Source organism: Arvicola amphibius, chromosome 1, assembly GCF_903992535.2.
Source record: "Arvicola amphibius chromosome 1, mArvAmp1.2, whole genome shotgun sequence".
Lineage (NCBI taxonomy): Eukaryota > Metazoa > Chordata > Mammalia > Rodentia > Cricetidae > Arvicola > Arvicola amphibius.
In genome coordinates, this window is record NC_052047.1 from 111,050,999 (window position 1) to 111,070,129 (window position 19,131).

General features: G+C 44.3%; 1 protein-coding gene across 5 annotated transcripts in view; it reads right to left on the minus strand.

Moving 5' to 3' along the window:
• Window positions 1-19,131, minus strand: part of Dennd2b (DENN domain containing 2B) — a 102,887-nt gene that overhangs the window by 36,818 nt on the left and 46,938 nt on the right. For all 5 annotated transcript variants that reach the window (XR_005284673.1, XM_038322954.2, XM_038322962.2 and 2 more), the window contains 2 exons: window positions 15,466-15,570; window positions 674-1,933 (listed from right to left, as the gene is read on the minus strand). Coding sequence is in view for 4 of the 5 variants with exons in the window: in XM_038322962.2 (XP_038178890.1) it covers window positions 674-1,933; window positions 15,466-15,570 (1,365 nt within the window). In the remaining variant the exon portion in view is untranslated. The remainder of the gene's footprint in view (window positions 1-673; window positions 1,934-15,465; window positions 15,571-19,131) is intronic.

The following is a 19,131-nucleotide window of genomic DNA, read 5'->3' on the forward strand; positions in this document are numbered from 1 at the left end:
TCAGCACAGCACTTCATGTGGTTGTGAGGCTGATATTCTATCAGTCCTTCAACAGATAGTCTTCTTTGGAAGACCTGAAATAAAGGTAGCTTTAACCTTCTTCCAGTGATGGGGAATCTTTAACATAGATAGCTCACCCCAACAAACCTAGCCAATAGCTTCAGTACCCAGCACTGCCAAGAGCAGCTTTCTCTCTCTCTCTCTCCTCCCCCTCCTCTCCCCCCCCCCCCCATTCAAGAGCAGGAGGATAGGCCTGGTAGTTTGCGCTCTCTCTCTCCTCTCTCCTCCTCTTCCTCCTCCTCCTCTTCTTCCTCCTCTCTCTCTGTCTGTCTCTCTCTACCCCCCCCCCCATTCAAGAGCAGGAGAATAGGCCTGGTAGTGGTTCATGACTTTAAATCCGACACTTAGGAGGCCAAGGCAAGAGGATCTCAGTGAGTTCAAGGCCAGTCAAGTCCATAACAAACTCCAAGCCAGTTACAAAGTGAGGGGGGAGAGAGAGACAGAGTACTCAAGAGAACCATTCCATTTTCCCTGACACAACTGCCAAACTAACAATCATTCAGTGCTTCAGAACTTGTAGAACACTCCCGTGACCCAAGCACAATCTGCTGCTTCTTTCATTTAAAAGAATGCCACTGGGTCCCACTACCTGACACAGGAGGGCATGCCTTACCTGTTCTGTGATTTCCGGTGACCACGCATGTCCTTCTTTGATCTCCGGGTGACTGGTGGGGCTGGTGTGGAAGGCAAGGGGGGTGGAGCAGCAGCAGGTGTGGGTGAAGGAGGTAGACCATTACTTGGCTTAGTCTTGGGGTTCTTATCAGCCTCGTATTCAAAGGTACGCTTGGGTTTGGGGACAGGGTTCACAGCGGGATCAGGAGAGCTCTTCGAAGGCAGCAGCTGAGGGCTAGGGCTATTTCCAGGGATCCCTGACTTCATGGAACCGTTGCCTTCCCTGTCCAGAGGTGGGCCTGCCTCCCCCACAATTCCAGCTACTCCTCCTGCCCTGCTGCTGGAGCTCAAACTTGCACTCCCTGCTGGCTCCTCCAAGGTGCCCAAGGTTCCAGTCTTCCTCCTTCCACGGTCTACACTGTAGCAGCTGCTGGGGAGCTGGGGGAGACCCCGGCCAGGCTGCTCCTTTAGGGCTTCCTCAATTTTCTGGATCCGGCTCAGCACTGCTGAGCTCTCTTTCCTGCTGCCATGACCCCTGAGCAAGGCACTGGGCTCACTCCGGCCTGGCCGCTTCTCCAGCCGGTATAAAGAGTCCCGCACAGGGAGTGCCTCTCCCTCCTCCTCTGTCTCAGGGTAGGAACACTCAGAGAAGGTCCTGCTCATCCTCCGATGGCCTTTGAAATCAAAGGTCTTTTCTGAGCTGCAGGGGGATGGCACCACACTGGAACAGCCCACACTGGGGCAGCCCTCACTGGCTGCCCACTCGCTCCCAGAGCCCTCCCGCTTCTCTCCACACAGATTCATCCTGGGTGAAGCTTCTCGACGACCTTCCCATGCTGAAATCTTCTCCCGGATGCCCAGGCTATGGGCTCGGGTACCAGTGCAAGTCAGCAAAACACTCCGTGGGCCCGCAGGCCCTAAGAATGGGGTGCTCTGGGCAAGGGGGAGGCAAGCAGCCACACCCTCTACATCCTGGGCTGCACCCTGGACAGTCTCCTTCTGGTCCTCTCTCTTGCGTACTGAACGGGTCCGGTCCAAAAAACTGAAGCTGGTAGCCTTGAGGGTGCAGATGGGTGGTGAAGTCTCTGGGGAGGGATCTTGAGGGCCCAGCAGTGAAGGACTACGAGGGTGCCGGTCCTTGAGCAGCACCTGGGAGTCAGAGTGGCTGGGGGACCTGCAGGCTGAGGTTTCACTGTCACTGAGTGGGTAGATGGGACTTCTTGGTGGGTACAAAACTGGAGGTGGAGAGACTGACTGAGACCTAAGAGCAAAAAGGGGGAGAGAGAGAGAGAGAGAGAGGAAAATGGTGGTGAGTAGTCTAAAAACCAGAGGGGTCATGTTTCATTTTGATGTTCTGTTCCTGTAGAAGTCTCAAAAATACTGTTAAGTGTCCTGCCCCCCATTCCCATTACTTGAGAGATGGAGGCAGGAGGATCATGAGTTGAAGGTTATCATTAGCTACACAGTAAGTTTGAGGCTATCCTGGGATAGTACGTCCAAAACAAAAAAAAAGTACTCTTCATGTAATATGTATCTTCAAGGCTGTCCTCGAGTAGAGAACAGCTTTTTAGCCACAGCAGGCCAACCTCCATGAGCCTTTCTGTCTAGTTCATCCTCAGAGACCCTGAGTAATACATGGAGTAAAACCCTGATCTACAATAGACTAGAACACTCCAAGAGTCTGTAGCTGTCAATTAGAGAACAGAAGATCAGTAACGTGTTGCTAACTGGATAACTGGCTTGGCTCTCTGTAGAAAAAAGCAGAGACTGGTAACACTGCTTTTTACAGTATAAATCTCCTTGCGCTATCAGTGTGGTATCAATGAATGTAGAGATGAGAAAAGATGCTAATGACCAACTTTCATGAGTTGCAGCAAAATAGGTCCAACATATTACTTTCTAAAGTATTCCCAAATGTATATGCCCAAACTATTTAGCCTTCTTGTGTGTGTCTCCCCTAAGACTGGGTACTGGATATAAGATCCCACTATCCTGACCAGAATCAGGATCCCCAAGTTAGGCAGGCCCCTCAAAAAAGTGATCTTTCCACTTTCTCAGAAGGCTCATTAGTTAGCTCTACCCTACAACAGTGGATTCATATCCAACAAGTCTCAGCTGTTTCCCAACTTGAAATCCTAACACAGATCTCAGAAAATGTTCCTATATATATGAACTCATTTTATTTATCTTCATGAAAATTCTATTAGGTCATTATTATATATTGTTGTCGTCATGTTACAAATAAAAAGACACAATGACTTAAAGAAATTACATATCTCAGCAAAGTCACTCAGCTGGTAAGTAGTGAAGACACAATATAAACTTACACTACACTCTGTTGCTCTATAAAGAGAAAACAGTACCAGAGGACTCTAAGCACAAAGATACTTTCACATCTATGCTTACTGCTGCACTGTTTACAATAACTAAAAAGTGGAAATAGTCTAGATAGCCATCAACAGATGAATAGATCAAAGCAATGTGGTACATATGCGCAATGGGGTTTTACCCAGCCATAAAGAAAAATGAAATCATGATATCTGCAAGAAAATAGGTGGAATTAGAAATTCTTATATTAAGCAAAGTGATCCAGACACAGAACCACATTTTCCCTCATATGCAGATCAAGATTTACACACACACACACAACACATATTATGGGGGTCATGGCACTAGAAAAGGGTCTATGAAAGGGAAAAAAGAGGTCTCAGGGTAGGAGAGGAGGGTAATGAATACATGTATGTATTATTCAAATTCCATAATGGAACCCACTATGTTAATTTTAAAACTTTTTAATAGATAAGAGATGAAAAACAACCAGTGAACAGCTGCCCCTTCCATCTTTGTAAACTCTCAGGCATCCAAGCATAGTTCACCAGAGTTCTCCAGAGCACTGGACACAGCCCAGGCTAGAATACAGCATTTATAAGCACCAGGGACTTCCCGGCTAGAGCTCTTGCCTAAGTCATGTGGTCAGTATCTCTAAAGAACACTATAAATGTTGAACAGAAATGGTAGGAAAAGGTAAAGGTGAGTAACTTAAAGAGAGCTATGAGCAAGCTTCCTCTTTAGCACACTCTTCTGACATCTACTATGATAATTACTGCCAACATATATATATATATATATGTATATATATATATATATGTTGGCAGTAATTATCATAGTATATAAATATACTATGATATATACATATCATAGTATATAAAAAGCATATATATATATGGCTTTTCATGATAGGGTTTCTCTGTGTAACGTAACAGCCTTGGCTGTCCTGGAACTCAGACTCACAGAGATCCATTTGCCTCTGCCTCCCAAGTGCTGGGACTAAAGGCGTGAAACTACTATGCCTGGTTCAAGAATTCTTTCCAAACAATATTAGCTCAAAGGTGGCAAGAGTTTGCTAACACTGAAACCAGAGGAGGTTTGGCTGATCGAAAGCTGGGCTGTCCAGCTTCAGAACCTCCAAAGTGTCAAGCCCTCTCCAGGACAGCTGCCATCTGTTCCTGAGCCAAGTGGCTGCCACCTCCTGTTCACATACAGAAAACTGGAGCTCTGGTGAGTCAAGAATTGGCTGACAATTCCCTGTTGGGTCACAGTCTCTGACTGCCCTGATCAACAGGAGATCTCAACATGCTTAAGTTGTTTTTTCAAAAGGGCAAGTCAGACAAGAGCCATTGCAGGTGTATAAGGGCATGGATGAGAGAACTGTAGTGCACAGCCAAGCTCATGACCAAAGATCCTGATCAGTGAGGAGGTGCCTCAACCCTCTGTAGCAGGCACAAACAGAGCATTGAAGCTAAGGAGAACCCAGCCTACACATAATGGACAGGGGCCCCCATTCTCTCTTGCTTTATAAAGATGCAGATATAAAAGGGCATCAATCCAGCCACCTACAAAGATAAGTTCTGGGATTCCACAGAGGACTCTGGGTGATTCTCAGTTGCATATAGGAAGAGTGCCTCCACAGGTCTCTGCTCCCAGGCTAGGGAAAGGCTCAGAATTTCTTACTTCTCACAGAAGGCTTAAGGAAAGACACAACAGGGCTGTGGGCAGATGGCAGGATGCCTGGATTTTGTGACAAGGAGTTTGCACAGCATCTGCTGACATGAGAGATAATACTCAGCCTTAGCCTTCAGTTTCATTTCGTTGTCTTTGATCCCTAAACAGGCTGAGAGAGAAAGTAAGACAATTCCTCACCTGTCAGGTGAGAGAAAATGATGGCTAAGATAATGACAGTGCCAATCCCTGAGCAAACCTTCCTTTGGTGTCTGGTCTCCCACCCTGATGCTGTCATTCTTCAAGGAACATTGTACCCAGTGACTTCCTTGGTTCAGATTCAGAAAAGGTTAGTGGAGAGCTTCCCAAGTGACCTCCATGACACAGCCTGGCTCTCCATCTACTTGGTATATTGCATGGTATATTGTATGACAGATACACTAGATCTTGCCATTAAGAACCAGCAGGGACCAGAAAGTCAAAGCCCCCCCCCTTCCTCGTGCGTGCGTGCGTGTGTGTGTGTGTGTGTGTGTGTGTGTGTGTGTGTGTGCGCGCGCGCGCGTGCGTGCGCACCACCTAACAGAGCTGGCTTGTCTTTGCCATCCATACACTGTTTTGTGCTTCTTTACCTCTGGTTTTACCACCATAGATAAAGAAAGGACAAAAAGCCTGTGTTCTTCCCCCTCCTCTATGCATCTGGATCCATACTGCTCCCCAACACACCCACCTACTCCATAACTGCATCTCATCAATTCTGCTCCCTAACACCTTGAACAGCTCCTACCCCCATTCCTACTGCTACTGCTACTTCCTTTGTTCAGATCTCTTCTTGCATCGGGACTGAAATCAGTCTCTTGATTTCTCTTTGCTTCAACCTCAACCTGTTTGGTCCATATTCTCATTTCTGACATCTTTATACCGTGCAACTCACTGAAACCCCTGCAGACTAAAAGCAAGCTGACAAGGTCCCCATAATTTGGTTTCTGCTTAAGCTTCCCTTCATCATCTCATACTGCCTCTCCCTCCGTACCAATCCTGCATCCCATCTAAAGGCATGTCAAGCTCCTAGATTTTCTTCATCCTATCCCCTTCACCCACCCCAGGTGGAAATGGCCAATTCTGAATTCCTCTACCGTGGCTGGAAAAGTTTTTATTGTGGTAATAATACTTAAAAGGGTGTCCCAACCTTGACACTGCAACATGACATTGTCATTTACAAATACACTTGACCACATTCACAGGTATTTTAAGATATGTGTGGATCATAAACTGCAGGCTAGACATACTTGCATCAGACTGTTTCCCAATATATCTTCTTAACCAGATTACAAAAGGACTTATTTAGAGTTTATGATACTATCCTGTTATTTATACTCCCTGCACCTAAATGTAATTTTTATATTGAATGAATGAGTGAATAAAGGATGAATGAAAAGATAAGCAGTGAAAACCCTACTTTCCTTTATGCCTGCCCAACACAGAAAAATACACAAAACACTCCGTGCCACCCAGTAAGGCTGTCAGTCCAAAGCCTTTCCCCATATGACAACTGTATAGCAGACCAACTGCCTAAAGATCTGAATCTAGTTCGGTCAATATCCTTGGTATGCTCATGGGCAGGTCATCTATATTCTCTAAATCTCAAATTCTTTATAAAATACTTTTGCCAGGCAGTGGTGGTCCACGCCTTTAAACCCAGGCAGGTGGATCTCTGTGAGTTTAAGGCCAGCCTGGTCTACAGAGGGAGTTCTGGGACAGGTTCCAAAGCTACAGAGAAACACACACACACACACACACACACACACACACACACACACACACACACGCCAAACCAACCAACAAAACAAACAAAAACCCAACAACAACAACAACAACAAAACAAAAACAAAACTTCTCTGATTACCTATAGGCACTAGATGTGTGACTAAAATGATGTCAATTTATAAAAGTGAACACTATGAATTATTGAAAAAAAATTTAAAAAAGGAAAGGAATATGAATGGTCCCAGGTTTTTCACCAGATGAATTTTTAAAAAGAAGAAGAAGAACTAAAAAGGAAGGACATATTGCTCCTAGGTGTGGAGGAGAAGAAGGTTTATTATAGATATGTGGGAAAGCATGGCCAGAGGCAGGGACATCTGGGAGTGTCCAGAGTGGACATGAGGCCATGTGAGGAGAAAGAGGACGGGAAAGAAGGGAGAGAGGGGAGCCAGGTGCAGCAGCCAGGGGGTCCAAAAGAGAGTAGATTAAAAAAAATAACAAACAAACAGGTAACCAAAATGGTTGGACTATATAGGGAAGAGCAGCTGAGGGAAGGGCAGCCCAGCTCCTGGGCTGGAGAAGTTTAGGGTAGGCCACGGGTTATGCCAGCCATGAGGTCCCCATAATAGGTAGGGACTAGGAGATGCAGGGAGAATATGGCAGCCAGTGTCTGTTCTGATATGTTAGGTAGGCGCCTCAGCTATTTGTTCTGATTGAAACCTAACATGAAAAACTCCCAAAGAGCAAGAGAAACATAAGACAAAAGCAAATACAAAGCAACCAACACACACCCAAGATGTTGCTCCTTGATGGCTCACTCTGTTCTCAGTTCCAGAGCCTACCCTGCGGGAGGCAGCCCCTGTGGAGCTGGGTACCTGATGTACCACAGCTTGTCAGCAGCAGCCAGTTCTATTGCTTGACACGGACATAGATGCCAACACCATGGCATACAATTTGCCAAAATAAACATTTTCAGGAGACAGGGAGTTAGAAAAACAGATAAAAGCAAAGGGGGTGGGGGAATGTACACAGGAAATTTAAAAGAATGTAAGAATATAAACACACATGCATGGAGATAAATATTTAAAGACAAGTAAGCACTGTTTTTTTTAAAGTGGGGTATGAACTGAGGTATGAAAATAGAACAAATTTAAAGAGAAAGCAATGTGTGTGCATGTTTCAACACATGCAGGCGGAAGTTGAGCCTTAAAATGCAAACTACTCCTTCTGCTACAAATATAACCCAACCCCAGTGTGGGTCCTGTGCCTTCTTTCCTTTCCCCTTTTCTGAACTCTCTGGCCTCGGACACTCTATGTAGTTGAGGCTGACCTTCAATTCCTCATTCTTCTGCCCCATCTTCCAAGCGCTGTAATTATAGGTATACACACTGCTTTTCTTAAGCAACATGGCAGGAAGCATTTGTACCAAAAGATGCCCTGCTACATATTGCTAAGTGCACCCAGAACTGTTTTGGAGAGAAGGCTATCAGTGCACTTCCAAACTAAGCTTGCTTAAGTTGAAAGGGAATTTTGGGCTGGGGAGAAGTTAGGGGAATAGCCAGGGGTGTTACTAAATAAGAGGCCAAGTCGGAAGTATTTGGGAGAGAGTCTTAGGCACCCATGTAATCACCCCAGAGGCATCAAGATATGCTGTGAACACTAGAAAGTGAGCCTTCTTTTTTTGGCGGGGGGATCCTCCTCAATTGGTGTTTAGCCTCTTTCAAACAAAACTGACTTCTCCACTGAGACGGGCTGTTGGCTCCCCAAGTATGAGCATTTTCCCATCGCTCTGTGGTGGCCTCGCCTTGGGACGCATTCTCAATGTGCTACTCTGTACGGGGAGGAGAAAAAGGAGGAACACAACCTGAGTCTTGTCAGCAAAACTAGTATTTTTGTTCCTTAGACTAAAATCTCAACAACCCACAACCCACTTCAGGAGAGTTCCAATAGAGAGGTAAAAGATGAGGTAATTGACCAGTTTAGTTCATAACTGTCAAAATCATCAGTAACAAGCAAGAAAAGCTAAGGACTCGTCCAAGTCAAAAGGTGCCAAAGGATATAACTAAACCTCAGAAAGTATGCATAAAGTACACACTTTAATAAATGGTAATATATCAACAAGGATTAGTTTTAGCTGTACTGTTGTAAATGTCTGATGTTACAATAGGAGAGATCAGTGCAGGGTACAGATGTCAGGGCACACAGATGTGAGTCCGTTCTACCTTGACTAGAGGTCAGAGCTCAAGCTTGTTTTGCTCTTCAGAGTTGTTGACAACCAGTGGCTACAAAACAAGAGGTCCTGACCTAGAGAGGTTAATTAGTATTTTGAGTATAGAGGTGTATCACCTCCATCTTGACCAAAGGTCAGAGATGCTCTGTTTATTCTTTTTATCATCTTGATGTAAGTCTGTTGCCTCGCCCCTTCCCCTTTTGGAGTTGGGTATAAAAAGACATGTGGAAAATAAAAAGGTGAATACTGAATATTCACTGCACATCCCCTCCAAAAAAGATGAGGTAACACCTCAGCCTTCCTGCTCCCAAGCTAATCCCATCTCAATGACTACAAACTCCAGGGTCCAGGAAGCCTCAGCCTCTAAGTGAGACTACAGCAGGCCATGATCTACAAAGACTTGCAGGGTCAAGCTAAGCAAAAGGTTGCTGTGGGTGTATGAATAAACTGAGAAGCCTTTTCACTTCCACAAACACAGCTAAGCCATATCTGTGCCCCATCCCCAGCTAATTTCTAAGGCAGCACAGAAAATATGGGTGAGTTCTCTTCCCAGTAGGAATCCCAGCCTCCTGAGAAGTAGCAGTAATAAACAGAGTTCTTACAACAAAGAAGCAGTCTCTTCGTACACAGGACGGACAGGTAAAGGCTAATACCCTGACCTAGTACAAACTGCACAGCTGTGTAAATTAAAGCTGGCTTTATGAAAAGCCAAGGAGAAAAGCCAAAGTTCCAGGAGACTGTGCCAAAAACACATGTGATGGTTTTAGAACATGGTCCCCAAATTCTCTATCATGCCCTCTGCCAAAGTGATCCCTCTTTTGTACCTGAGCTCTGCAACTGCATGGCCAACAGAATACAGCTGACATCAATCTGTGCCAAACCCTGGAGAGACAGAGCTTCTAGTTCCTGTCTCTCAAGCTCTGTGTAAAACCAGGACAACTGGAGAGGCATGCCTAAGAATTCTGGCTCAAAGACCTTGGGGGAGGTCCCAGCAACCTCCAGCATCAACCTCCTGACATGTGTCAAGATACTACCAGCTAATATAGTCTGCTACTGCATCATTTCAGGCAGTGCTCAGTCTGAATTCCTAATTCACAGAAGATCAGAGTCTGACAAAAATGGTACTGTATGCTATGAAATCAGAGGTTGACTACTTGGCAGTAGATTAACAAGGCCAGCCTATAAATGGCATACTACTAAAGCAAATTTCTAAAACTGGTGACTTAGAAACTTCCATTGGTGCTTAAAAGCAAGTAAGGAAAATGTTATTTAAAGCTGGAAGCAAGGAGATCCTTACTGTACTAAAACTTTGGTGACTGTATCAGGCAAAGTGCTGTAGTTGCTGCCGAACTTCTAGCTGACAGCAGTAAGAGAGATGAGAGGCATTTAAAACACAACTTTCTTGGCTGGGTGGTAGTGGTGGTGGCGCTCCCAGCACTCGGGAGGCAGGGGCAGGTGGATCTCTGTCAAGGCTAGCCTGGTCTACAGAGCGAGTTCCAGGACAGCAGGACTGTTTGACAGAGAACTAGCATTTTATGCCAGATTTAAAGGATAGATAAAAAGGATTTAATTCATATTTATGGTCTTAGGGGTTTTTAGACCTATCAGAAGTTTTCCCTTTTTAGACTCACTGTGGTACAATCAGCTGCTCAACGAAAGTGCTCAGGTGGATGACTTTCCTGTCACATTCTTAGCAATGTATATATTCACTAAACCATCATAATGATGGAAGTCATTTTTTCATTTAAAACTCTTTTCTGGTCTAGAGAGGCTGGAGATGAAGAACACATTTATTTTCTGACCCAATAAATTTTTATTTAGCTATCCTTTAAATTTCGTGTGAAAACTAGATAGTTCCCTTTTAAACTCACCCATCTCTTTTTCTACTATCAACCAGAAGTCAGGTGGTGACTCTAGCACTTTCCCAACAGAATCCCCAAACTTTTTAATTCAGTAAGGATCTCCTTGCCTCTTACAGGGAAAAGCCTTCTGAGTATTCTGAGGGCCGGTCTTACAAGCTCTCTCTGCAGACAACCACGGTGTCTAAGAATCCTATGGCATCCTATTACATCATGGCAATTTCACGGGAAACCCAATGAAGAAAGGGAATCTACCTTCAAGTGATAGTATGTGTGCTGTCTAACCAGTGCAACAGAGAGACAGTATGTGTGCTGTTTAACTAGTGCAACAGAGAGACAGTGTGTGTGCTGTCTAACTAGTGCAACAGAGAGACAGTATGTGTGCTGTTTAACTAGTGCAACAGAGAGACAGACAGTGTGTGTGCTGTCTAACTAGTGCAACAGAGTGTATGATTTGTAAGAAAACCATGCCAGCATGGCAGTGCACGCCTTTAATCCCAGCACTTGGGAGGCAAAGACAGGCAGTGTTCAAGGCTAGCTTAGTCTTCATAGCAAGTTCTGGGCCACCCAGGGCTATGAAGTGAGACTGTGTCTTAGAAGAAAGGCAGAAACTTTTTAAAGAAAGTACATCTGTTTGGAAAGAAAAGAGCAGAAGACACTATAAAATGAAAGGAAGACTTTGGACCTCTGGAATACATTATAAAACAGGCTGAGAAAATCAACCATCTATAAGAATGAGATATTTATTTTGCTTTTTAATTTTTGTGTGTATGTTTATATGTTTTCATGTATGCTTGTGTGTAGAAGTCCAGAGCACAATTTATGGGAGTCGTTTCTCTCCTTTTACAACATGGGTCCCAGGGATAACTAGACTCAGGTCATTCATGTCACTGAGCAAGATTCTTTACTCACTGAGGCACCATGCTTGACAGAATGAACTCCTTTTTCATACATACATAAATTGTATGTATTTGATCATGCCCCCACACTGCCCTTTCTTATCACTCTCCACATCCTCTGAACACTTTCTTCCTTACAAGTCACCCTCCTACTTTCATTTAAAAATAAAAGATCACTGAGTGTGGATGGGAAGAATGACCAAAGTAGAGAAGGATCATCAAGACATTACCAGCAGATTATGCTCAATAAAGGAGGCTACCCTCCCTAATGGAGTGACCAACAAATAGGCAGTGCCTTCCATAAGACAGTTAATGCTCCAGGCTTTGGGAACGCAGATGAAAGTCAAAGTCCTTGTCCTCAAGAAACTGGCATTCCTTATAGATACCCAGGTTTCCTATAATCTACAACCAGAATCAAGGCCACCAAACACGAGACTGGCAGGTTAACTTCTAAATGGCTATGACCTAGGTACTAGAGTTTCTTGTAGAAAAGTTCAGGCCCTACAGTACAAGTGAAATCTGAGAGCAGTAAGTAGCCAAACTGACCCCCATCAAAGCTGGTGAAGGAGCTCTAACTAGAATACTTCCTTATCTGCAAATCTGATTCCACTCCGGGACATAAGCACCAATACAATCTGACCTCTGTGATTTAGAGAAGCTTTGAGAACCCCCACCTCCTCCTGTTGAGTTGGGCATCAAACTGTAGATGCTAGAGTGGGAACAACCTGCAGGGTTGTGCCTGTCAGGTGATGAGAGGCAAGTGTTTACTGGCCTCACCCACAAAGAGAAAAGGAAATCTGTTCCAGGAGGCCAAGACAACAGCAAATGGCAAAGCTTATGTTTTCTTCCTACTACAGGCTCCCACTAAATCACGCCTGTGCATCAAAGGGAAAAGGGGGAATAAATTTGCAGAAAACCTAACTGAAATCTTAGTAATACAATCCAGGAGGCAGCATCAGGCACAGCCATGAGCAAGCTAAAGATAAAGCCTTGCAAATAAAGATTTGAATAGTAGCACTGGGGTTCCATATGGTCATACCCACTAGTTTCCAATTCCAAGAGTTCTCCCCACCCCTCACCCCTGTCCCAGAGCCAGATACAAATGCTTCTTAGTAAAGCAGTGAGGGTGTCAACCCCCACCTAAGGCACCACACCCCTGCCCTCTCCAATCAAACTTCTGCCCACACCAACATGTTGTGTGGTCCATCCCCCCGCCCTGACTCTTGAGCTGACAATGATAAAAGGGCCCCAGGTCACTGCCAACAAATCTACTGAAAAGTCAGACTACAATATTCAAACGCCAAAAGCATAAAATTGTGAATACCTTGGAAACAGAGTAGATCATCCTTTCTTTGTTCCCCAGTGGTCAGCACATTACCTGGCACTCAAAGGAGCCCTCAGATGATTTCCTAATTGAACCAGTGACCTCCTGTTCCATCCAGCACAACTACACAGTGACAGTGGCTAAGGTGAAGCCGGCCATAGAAACCACCAGATCACAGTGTCCCCCCATGAAACACCTACGGTTCAGGGGTGACCTTTGAGTGAAGGACACAGCTAGACAAAGCCAGGTTCCCAGAAATGGAGGTAGGGAGAGGGGTGGAAATGTGGCAGGAAGGAAGTGAAGTCACAGAAGGAGGCTGGAGAGGTGTTTTTTCAAAGGTATATCTGAAGCTCAGATATTTACAAACACTGGGCAGCGTGTTTGGATGGCAATTGTGCTGGAAAACTAAAAGGAAAAGCAGTTCCTGAAAACATTTAGAAGCATGTAGGCGTGTATTCCAAATAGAAACTGGGGTTGTGTCAGCAGTCCTGGTTCTGCTTTGCAGTTTAATGTAAACACTGCACATCCCGCAACTCTGAAATCCCAACAAGTTGGAAATTAGAAGGAAGAAAGAAAAATTAGGGGCAGAGAGATGGCTCAGAACTTGCTGTTCTTCCAGAGGACGGGAGTTTAGTTCCCAACACCCACATCTGGAAGCTCACATACACCCTCTCCAGGTCTGTGGGAACCTATGTTCTTTTCTGACCTCCATGGGCAGCCACACGCATGTGCATATCTAACACACAGACACACATTCATGTAAATAAAATAAAAGTAGAGGGCCAGACATATGACACAGTGGTTCTTGAGCACTGGATGCTCTTGTAGAGGACTGGAATTCAGTTCCAACACCTATGTGGCAGTCCACAACTGACTATAACTCTAGTTACAGAGTATCTGATGTTCTGATGTTTGTATGCACCAGGTGTGCATGTGGTACAAATACATCTAAGAATAGCACCATACAATCACAGGTGTTTATTTCATTCCTCATAGCAGTGACTTTTTTTTTCTTCCCGAGACAAAGTTTCTCTGTAGCTTTGGAGCCTGTCCCGGAACTAGCTCTTGTAGACCAGGCTGGCCTCGAACTCACAGAGATTCACCTGCCTCTGCCTCCCGAGTGCTGGGATTAAAGGCATGCACCACTATGGCACGGCTTTTTTTCTTTTATTAAAGAAAGTGGGTCCATGTGTGGTGGTGCAAGCTTGTAATCCTAGCACTTAGGACACAATAGAAGGAGGACTATACATTCAGTACAATGTTCTGTGCAAAAGTGTGTATTGTGTTTGGAAGAATCAGGGGCTATAGGCCAAGACTACAAACCTGTACGCACACACACCAAGATAGACTTGCCATCAGTGTGGTTTGAGCCCAACTGAGTGGTTCCCAGAGGCAGAAGGTCTCAGTCACTTAATGCTTTGGAAGAGTTTAGTTTGGGGACCAGTTCTTACTGGTCTTGCTATAGATATTTTTTTTTTTTTACTAAAACCAAAGCTCTACATATTTAAGAAGACACAGCCTACCAAGCCCTGTGTGGTTGGCATGGTCCATAGACTGAACAAAGACCAAGTCTTACATGTACAGTGTGGAGGAATCCCTTCCTCATTCGCACCAGTCACTCCCCACATGCTACGTCTAGGGTCTTATCAAGCTAGCCTTATCTGGACACCAGCTCTGAGTGAAACATCCGCCACCACCTCAGTCCAACCTACTGTCATACCTCACTGGGTTCAGCCCAGACATCAGGAAAGAGCTAGTGCCATCCCAAGCACAGCTTAGTGTTCTCACACCTGTCTCTCCTTAGTGACTAAGAGCCTACCAGCCAAACGTGTCCATCTGAGATACACAGAAGAGGATGTGAAAACATCTGTGGCTTTTAGCCTAAACGTTCTCCCAGGACACCAGCATGCAATTTTGGCCAAGTCTTGAGAAGTATTAGAGAGAGACACACACTGGTATGCCAGTTCTGGAAGCTCTTTATCGCACACCATAGTGGGAGCTGCCATTACTCCAACAGCTTCACCTATGCTAAACACTGCCATGTACCCCCACGGAATCCTCACAGCAGCTCTGATAGTCAGGTACTATTATCACTGTGATCTCACAGAGGAGTCAGCAAAGACTTTAGAGCACCAGAAAATGTTCTGAGACCTCACTATTTGGTTAAGTATTTGAGCTTAAATTTGAACCCAGTTCTGTAAGATTCCAAAATCTTTCTCGATAGTCTTATATTTTCACCTTTGCAAAAAGGATAAAAATAACAGAATAGTAGATAATAGCAGACACTCACTAAAATTCCCCAAGTTGTTTTCTTTGTGGCCAGGCCTAAGTTATTACAGAGATTAGACTTCTGCTTGGAACTTACGCTAATATGTGTAACTGCCTACCTACCACCACCTCAGCACAGGCTCGAAAATGTTCCCATCTTCTCTAAGCTGCTTCTTGCTGTCCTGTTCTTGGAATGCTAGGGCTCCCACAGTACAAAGCAGAGCTTGCTTTTAAGGTTCCTAGCTGCTATCCCAGAGATTTTTAGAACTAGAAAATGGTGTGTGTCAGACAAGACTTTTTCCTAATGGTCAGCAAAAGCTGGGCCCAAACAAGTAAACGGTATGATCAGAAGTCATGATCTATATTTATATTCTGGCAAAGATCCTACCTGGGTCCCACATTATTTGGCAGATTCTCAATGCCTTGTCCTGAAAGTACACCGCCCGTACTTACCTGCTCAGAGTCTCCCGAGGGGCCTTAGTACCTCCGGCTCCATGATTGATGCTGGAGTTCTTGTTGGCAGTCATGGTCATGTCGGCTCTCTGCACACCCAGAGCCCTGCAAAGACAACATTTCTGTAAACCAAGTTTCCTCAGACAGCCAGAAGCACTTCAAGTATCTTCCAGAGAGGTCCATCAAGGCCACAAGGGTTCCTGTGGCAAAACCCACTTTCCCACCCCTGGCCTCTAGTGGAGAAGAGTCTGTGAGCTAGCAGATAATTTGTTGCCTCAGAGAAAATGATTTCTGTTTCTCATTTTTAAGTTTCCCATCATTCGTTGCATTCATAATTTTTGCTGTATTTTCCTACCTCTTGACCTATTATTCATTTATTACTCATGGATAAAACTGAAATATTTCCTTTTCTTTTAAAAAAGTTAGTTTTTTTTCTAAGCAATAAACCACTCATCATTCAAAAAGTATTTGCTGAGAAACTCTGCCGAAATGGTGATTCAGCAAAGAGTAAGGTCTGTCCTCATGAGCTCACACCCAGTGGTAGCATAGATAAGAATCACATAGGTGCCCTGTGCTGACTACTAAGTGCATATTATTATATTAGGCAGTGATAAGCAGTTTGAAGCCTGGGTGAAGAAAGGAGAATGAAGAGGAAGTGGTATCTGACGTGTTCATGAAAGGCTATTCTGATAATGTGGCATCTAAAAGAAACTATACAATTAGGGGTTAGAAGTAATAATCATGTTTTCCTAATAGCTACTAAAATAAAATATGCATAAGGTATTTAAATATTTATTAAGTAAAAACAAAAACAAAAACAAAAGCCTATCCTGGGACTAGAGAGACAGTTCAGTAGCCAAGAGCCCCAGTTGTTCTTACAGAGGACTTCCAAATTCAATTCCCAGCACCCACATGGAGGCTCCCAACTGTCAGTAGCTCCAATTCCAGGGGGTACAATACCCTCTACTGGTCTCCATGGGAACCAGGCACATAAGTGGTATGCAGGTAAAATATCCATACATATGAAAAGAAATGCCCACCTGTATAACATACACAGGTATAATAGTAAAAAGAGCCACCATCGAAGGATTATTTTTTGGTAAATAATGAAATGGGGAGAAAAAAAAGTTAAAACTTAAGGACATATCCAGATTAGAAAGGTAGAAATGTGGGGCTGGAGAGATGGCTCAGCGGTTAAGAGCATTGCCTGCTCTTCCAAAGGTCCTGAGTTCAATTCCCAGCAACCACATGGTGGCTCACAACCATCTGTAATGAGGTCTGGTGCCCTCTTCTGGCCTGCAGGCATACACACAGACAACATGGTATACATAATAAATAAATAAATGTTTAAAAAAAGAATAGAATTTAAAAAAAGAAAGGTAGAAATGTAATTATTTTGCAGATGGAATAATTTTGAAAATATGTAGAAAGCATATTTAAAAAAAAATCCCACGGACTCCACACAAAACCATTAAATTAGTAAGTGAAGGGTGTAATGGTCTGTCCTGTACCTTTAAGAGACAAGCCATGCCCACTCCCCCCATCCACTGAGGCAAGATGATCTTCAGCTTTCAGCCTGAGTCCGTCCCTCCCTCCCTCCCTCCCTCCCTCCCTCCCTCCCTCCCTCCCTCCCTCCCTCCCTCCCTCCTTCCCTCCCTCCCTCCCTCCCTCGTCTCTCTCTCTCTCTCTGAGGCAGCTTCTGTCCATTCTCCCCACTTCTCCCCTTTCCCTTCTCTGTTTCTCTCTCTCTGCCTCTCTCTATTCTTCCCTCTTCTCCCCTTCCCTTCCATAACCCACTAAATAAATATCCAACTTCACTCTGCATGGCGTGCCTATCCATCTTGGTCTCTCACCCGCCAAGTGGCTTCCTGCCTGGAACCCGGCTGCCTTCGTGGCCTGCCGAGGTCTCATGGCCCGCTGCCCACTGCAGCCACTTGGGGACCTGTGGTGTGGTCTCATGGCCCGCTGCCCACTGCTGCCACTCAGGGATCCACAGCATTTTACTTAAACGATTACAAAGGGTACAGTTTTGGTCTTGAACATCTCTTTGAAAGGCCCGTGTGCTGAAAGCTGGGTCTCCAGGTTGTGGCACTACTGGGAGGTGGTCAAAACAAAGACGTGGAGCCTAGAAGAAGTAGGACACTGTGCTCACTTCTCAGAAATCACGGAGTGAACAGGTTCCCGTACCACGTGGTCCCACTGTAATATATTGTACCTCCACAGGCCCAAAGTGACCATGTACTACAACTTCTGAAACCACGTGCCAAAATAAAACTTTCTTCCTTATAAATGGATTGTTTCAGGTTTTTGTCAAAGGTTTTTTTTTTTAATATAGTAAGTTCAAAATGGTTTGCAGGATACAAAAATCAGTATTTTAATCTTTGAAAATTTTATTATATTTTGTGTGCATGTGTGGGCACATGTATGTATGTGCTATAGTTTGTGTGGAGGTCAGAGGGCAACTTCCAGAGAGTTCTCTTCTTCCACTATGGAGATCCCAGGGATCCAACTCAGTTTGCCAGGCTTGTAACAGGCACCTTACTTGATGAGTCATTTGCCAGCCCCCAAAATCATATTTAAAACTTTCATTTTGGCCACGCAAAATATTTTAGAAGGTAGAGGCCGTGAGCAAACCCATGGTGCATTTTCTTGATCAATAATTGATGTGGGAGGGCCCAGATCACTATGGGCAGTGGCATTTCTAGGCTGGTGGTCATGGGTACTGTAAGAATGTAGACTGAAAAAGCAATAGGAACAAGGCAGTAAGCAGCACTCCTTTATGGACTCTGCATCAGCTCCTGCCTCCAGGTTTTTGCCCTGTATGAGTTCCTTCCCTGATTGTCTGATTAAACTGTGATATACAAGTATAAGCAAAATAAGCCCCTTCCTCCTTAAGTTGTTTTTGGTCATTGTGTTTCATTACAGCAATAAAAACCCTAAATAAGCCCCATAAGCCTTAATTTGTTTGTTACTCACAGGAAACTAACCTAAAGAAAAAATTAAGGTGTGTTTATATGCTGCAAGATTCCTTTTGTAATTACAGTAGCTAAAACTAAAGGCACTTCACATATATTAAAACACTGAATCCTTTGGACACCCCTGTGAAGTAGGTACTACTATTATTATCATTTCTTAAAGATTTATTTATTATGTATACAGTGTTCTGTCTGCATGTATGCCTGCATGCTAGAAGAGGGCAGCAGATCTCATTATGGATGGTTATGAGCCACGATGTGGTTGCTGGGAATTGAACTCTGGACCTATGGAAGGGCAGTCAGTGCTCTTAACCACTGAGCCATTTCTCCAGCTCTACTATTATTATCATTATTTACACTTTATAGAGGACACCAAGATACAAAGCAGGGAACGAGCCACCCAAGTAACACAACAAGAAAGTGGAAGTTAGGAATTGGGGCCTAAGTGGCCCATCCTAGGCCCCAGCTCCATTTTGCCTTCAGGAATCTTCTAATTCAATTCTTACCATTCTATGAGGTAGGAATAATTCAGCCTTATATTTCCAATTAAGAAATTTAGCTCCAGGGTAATTAAGTGACTCCCAAATTACTATAACTCTCTGGCTTTTTATGGTTCACTTTCTTTAAGATTACAGAGGGGCTTATCAAAAAATGCAGAGTCCTCGGTTCCATCTCCACCATTTCAACGGGA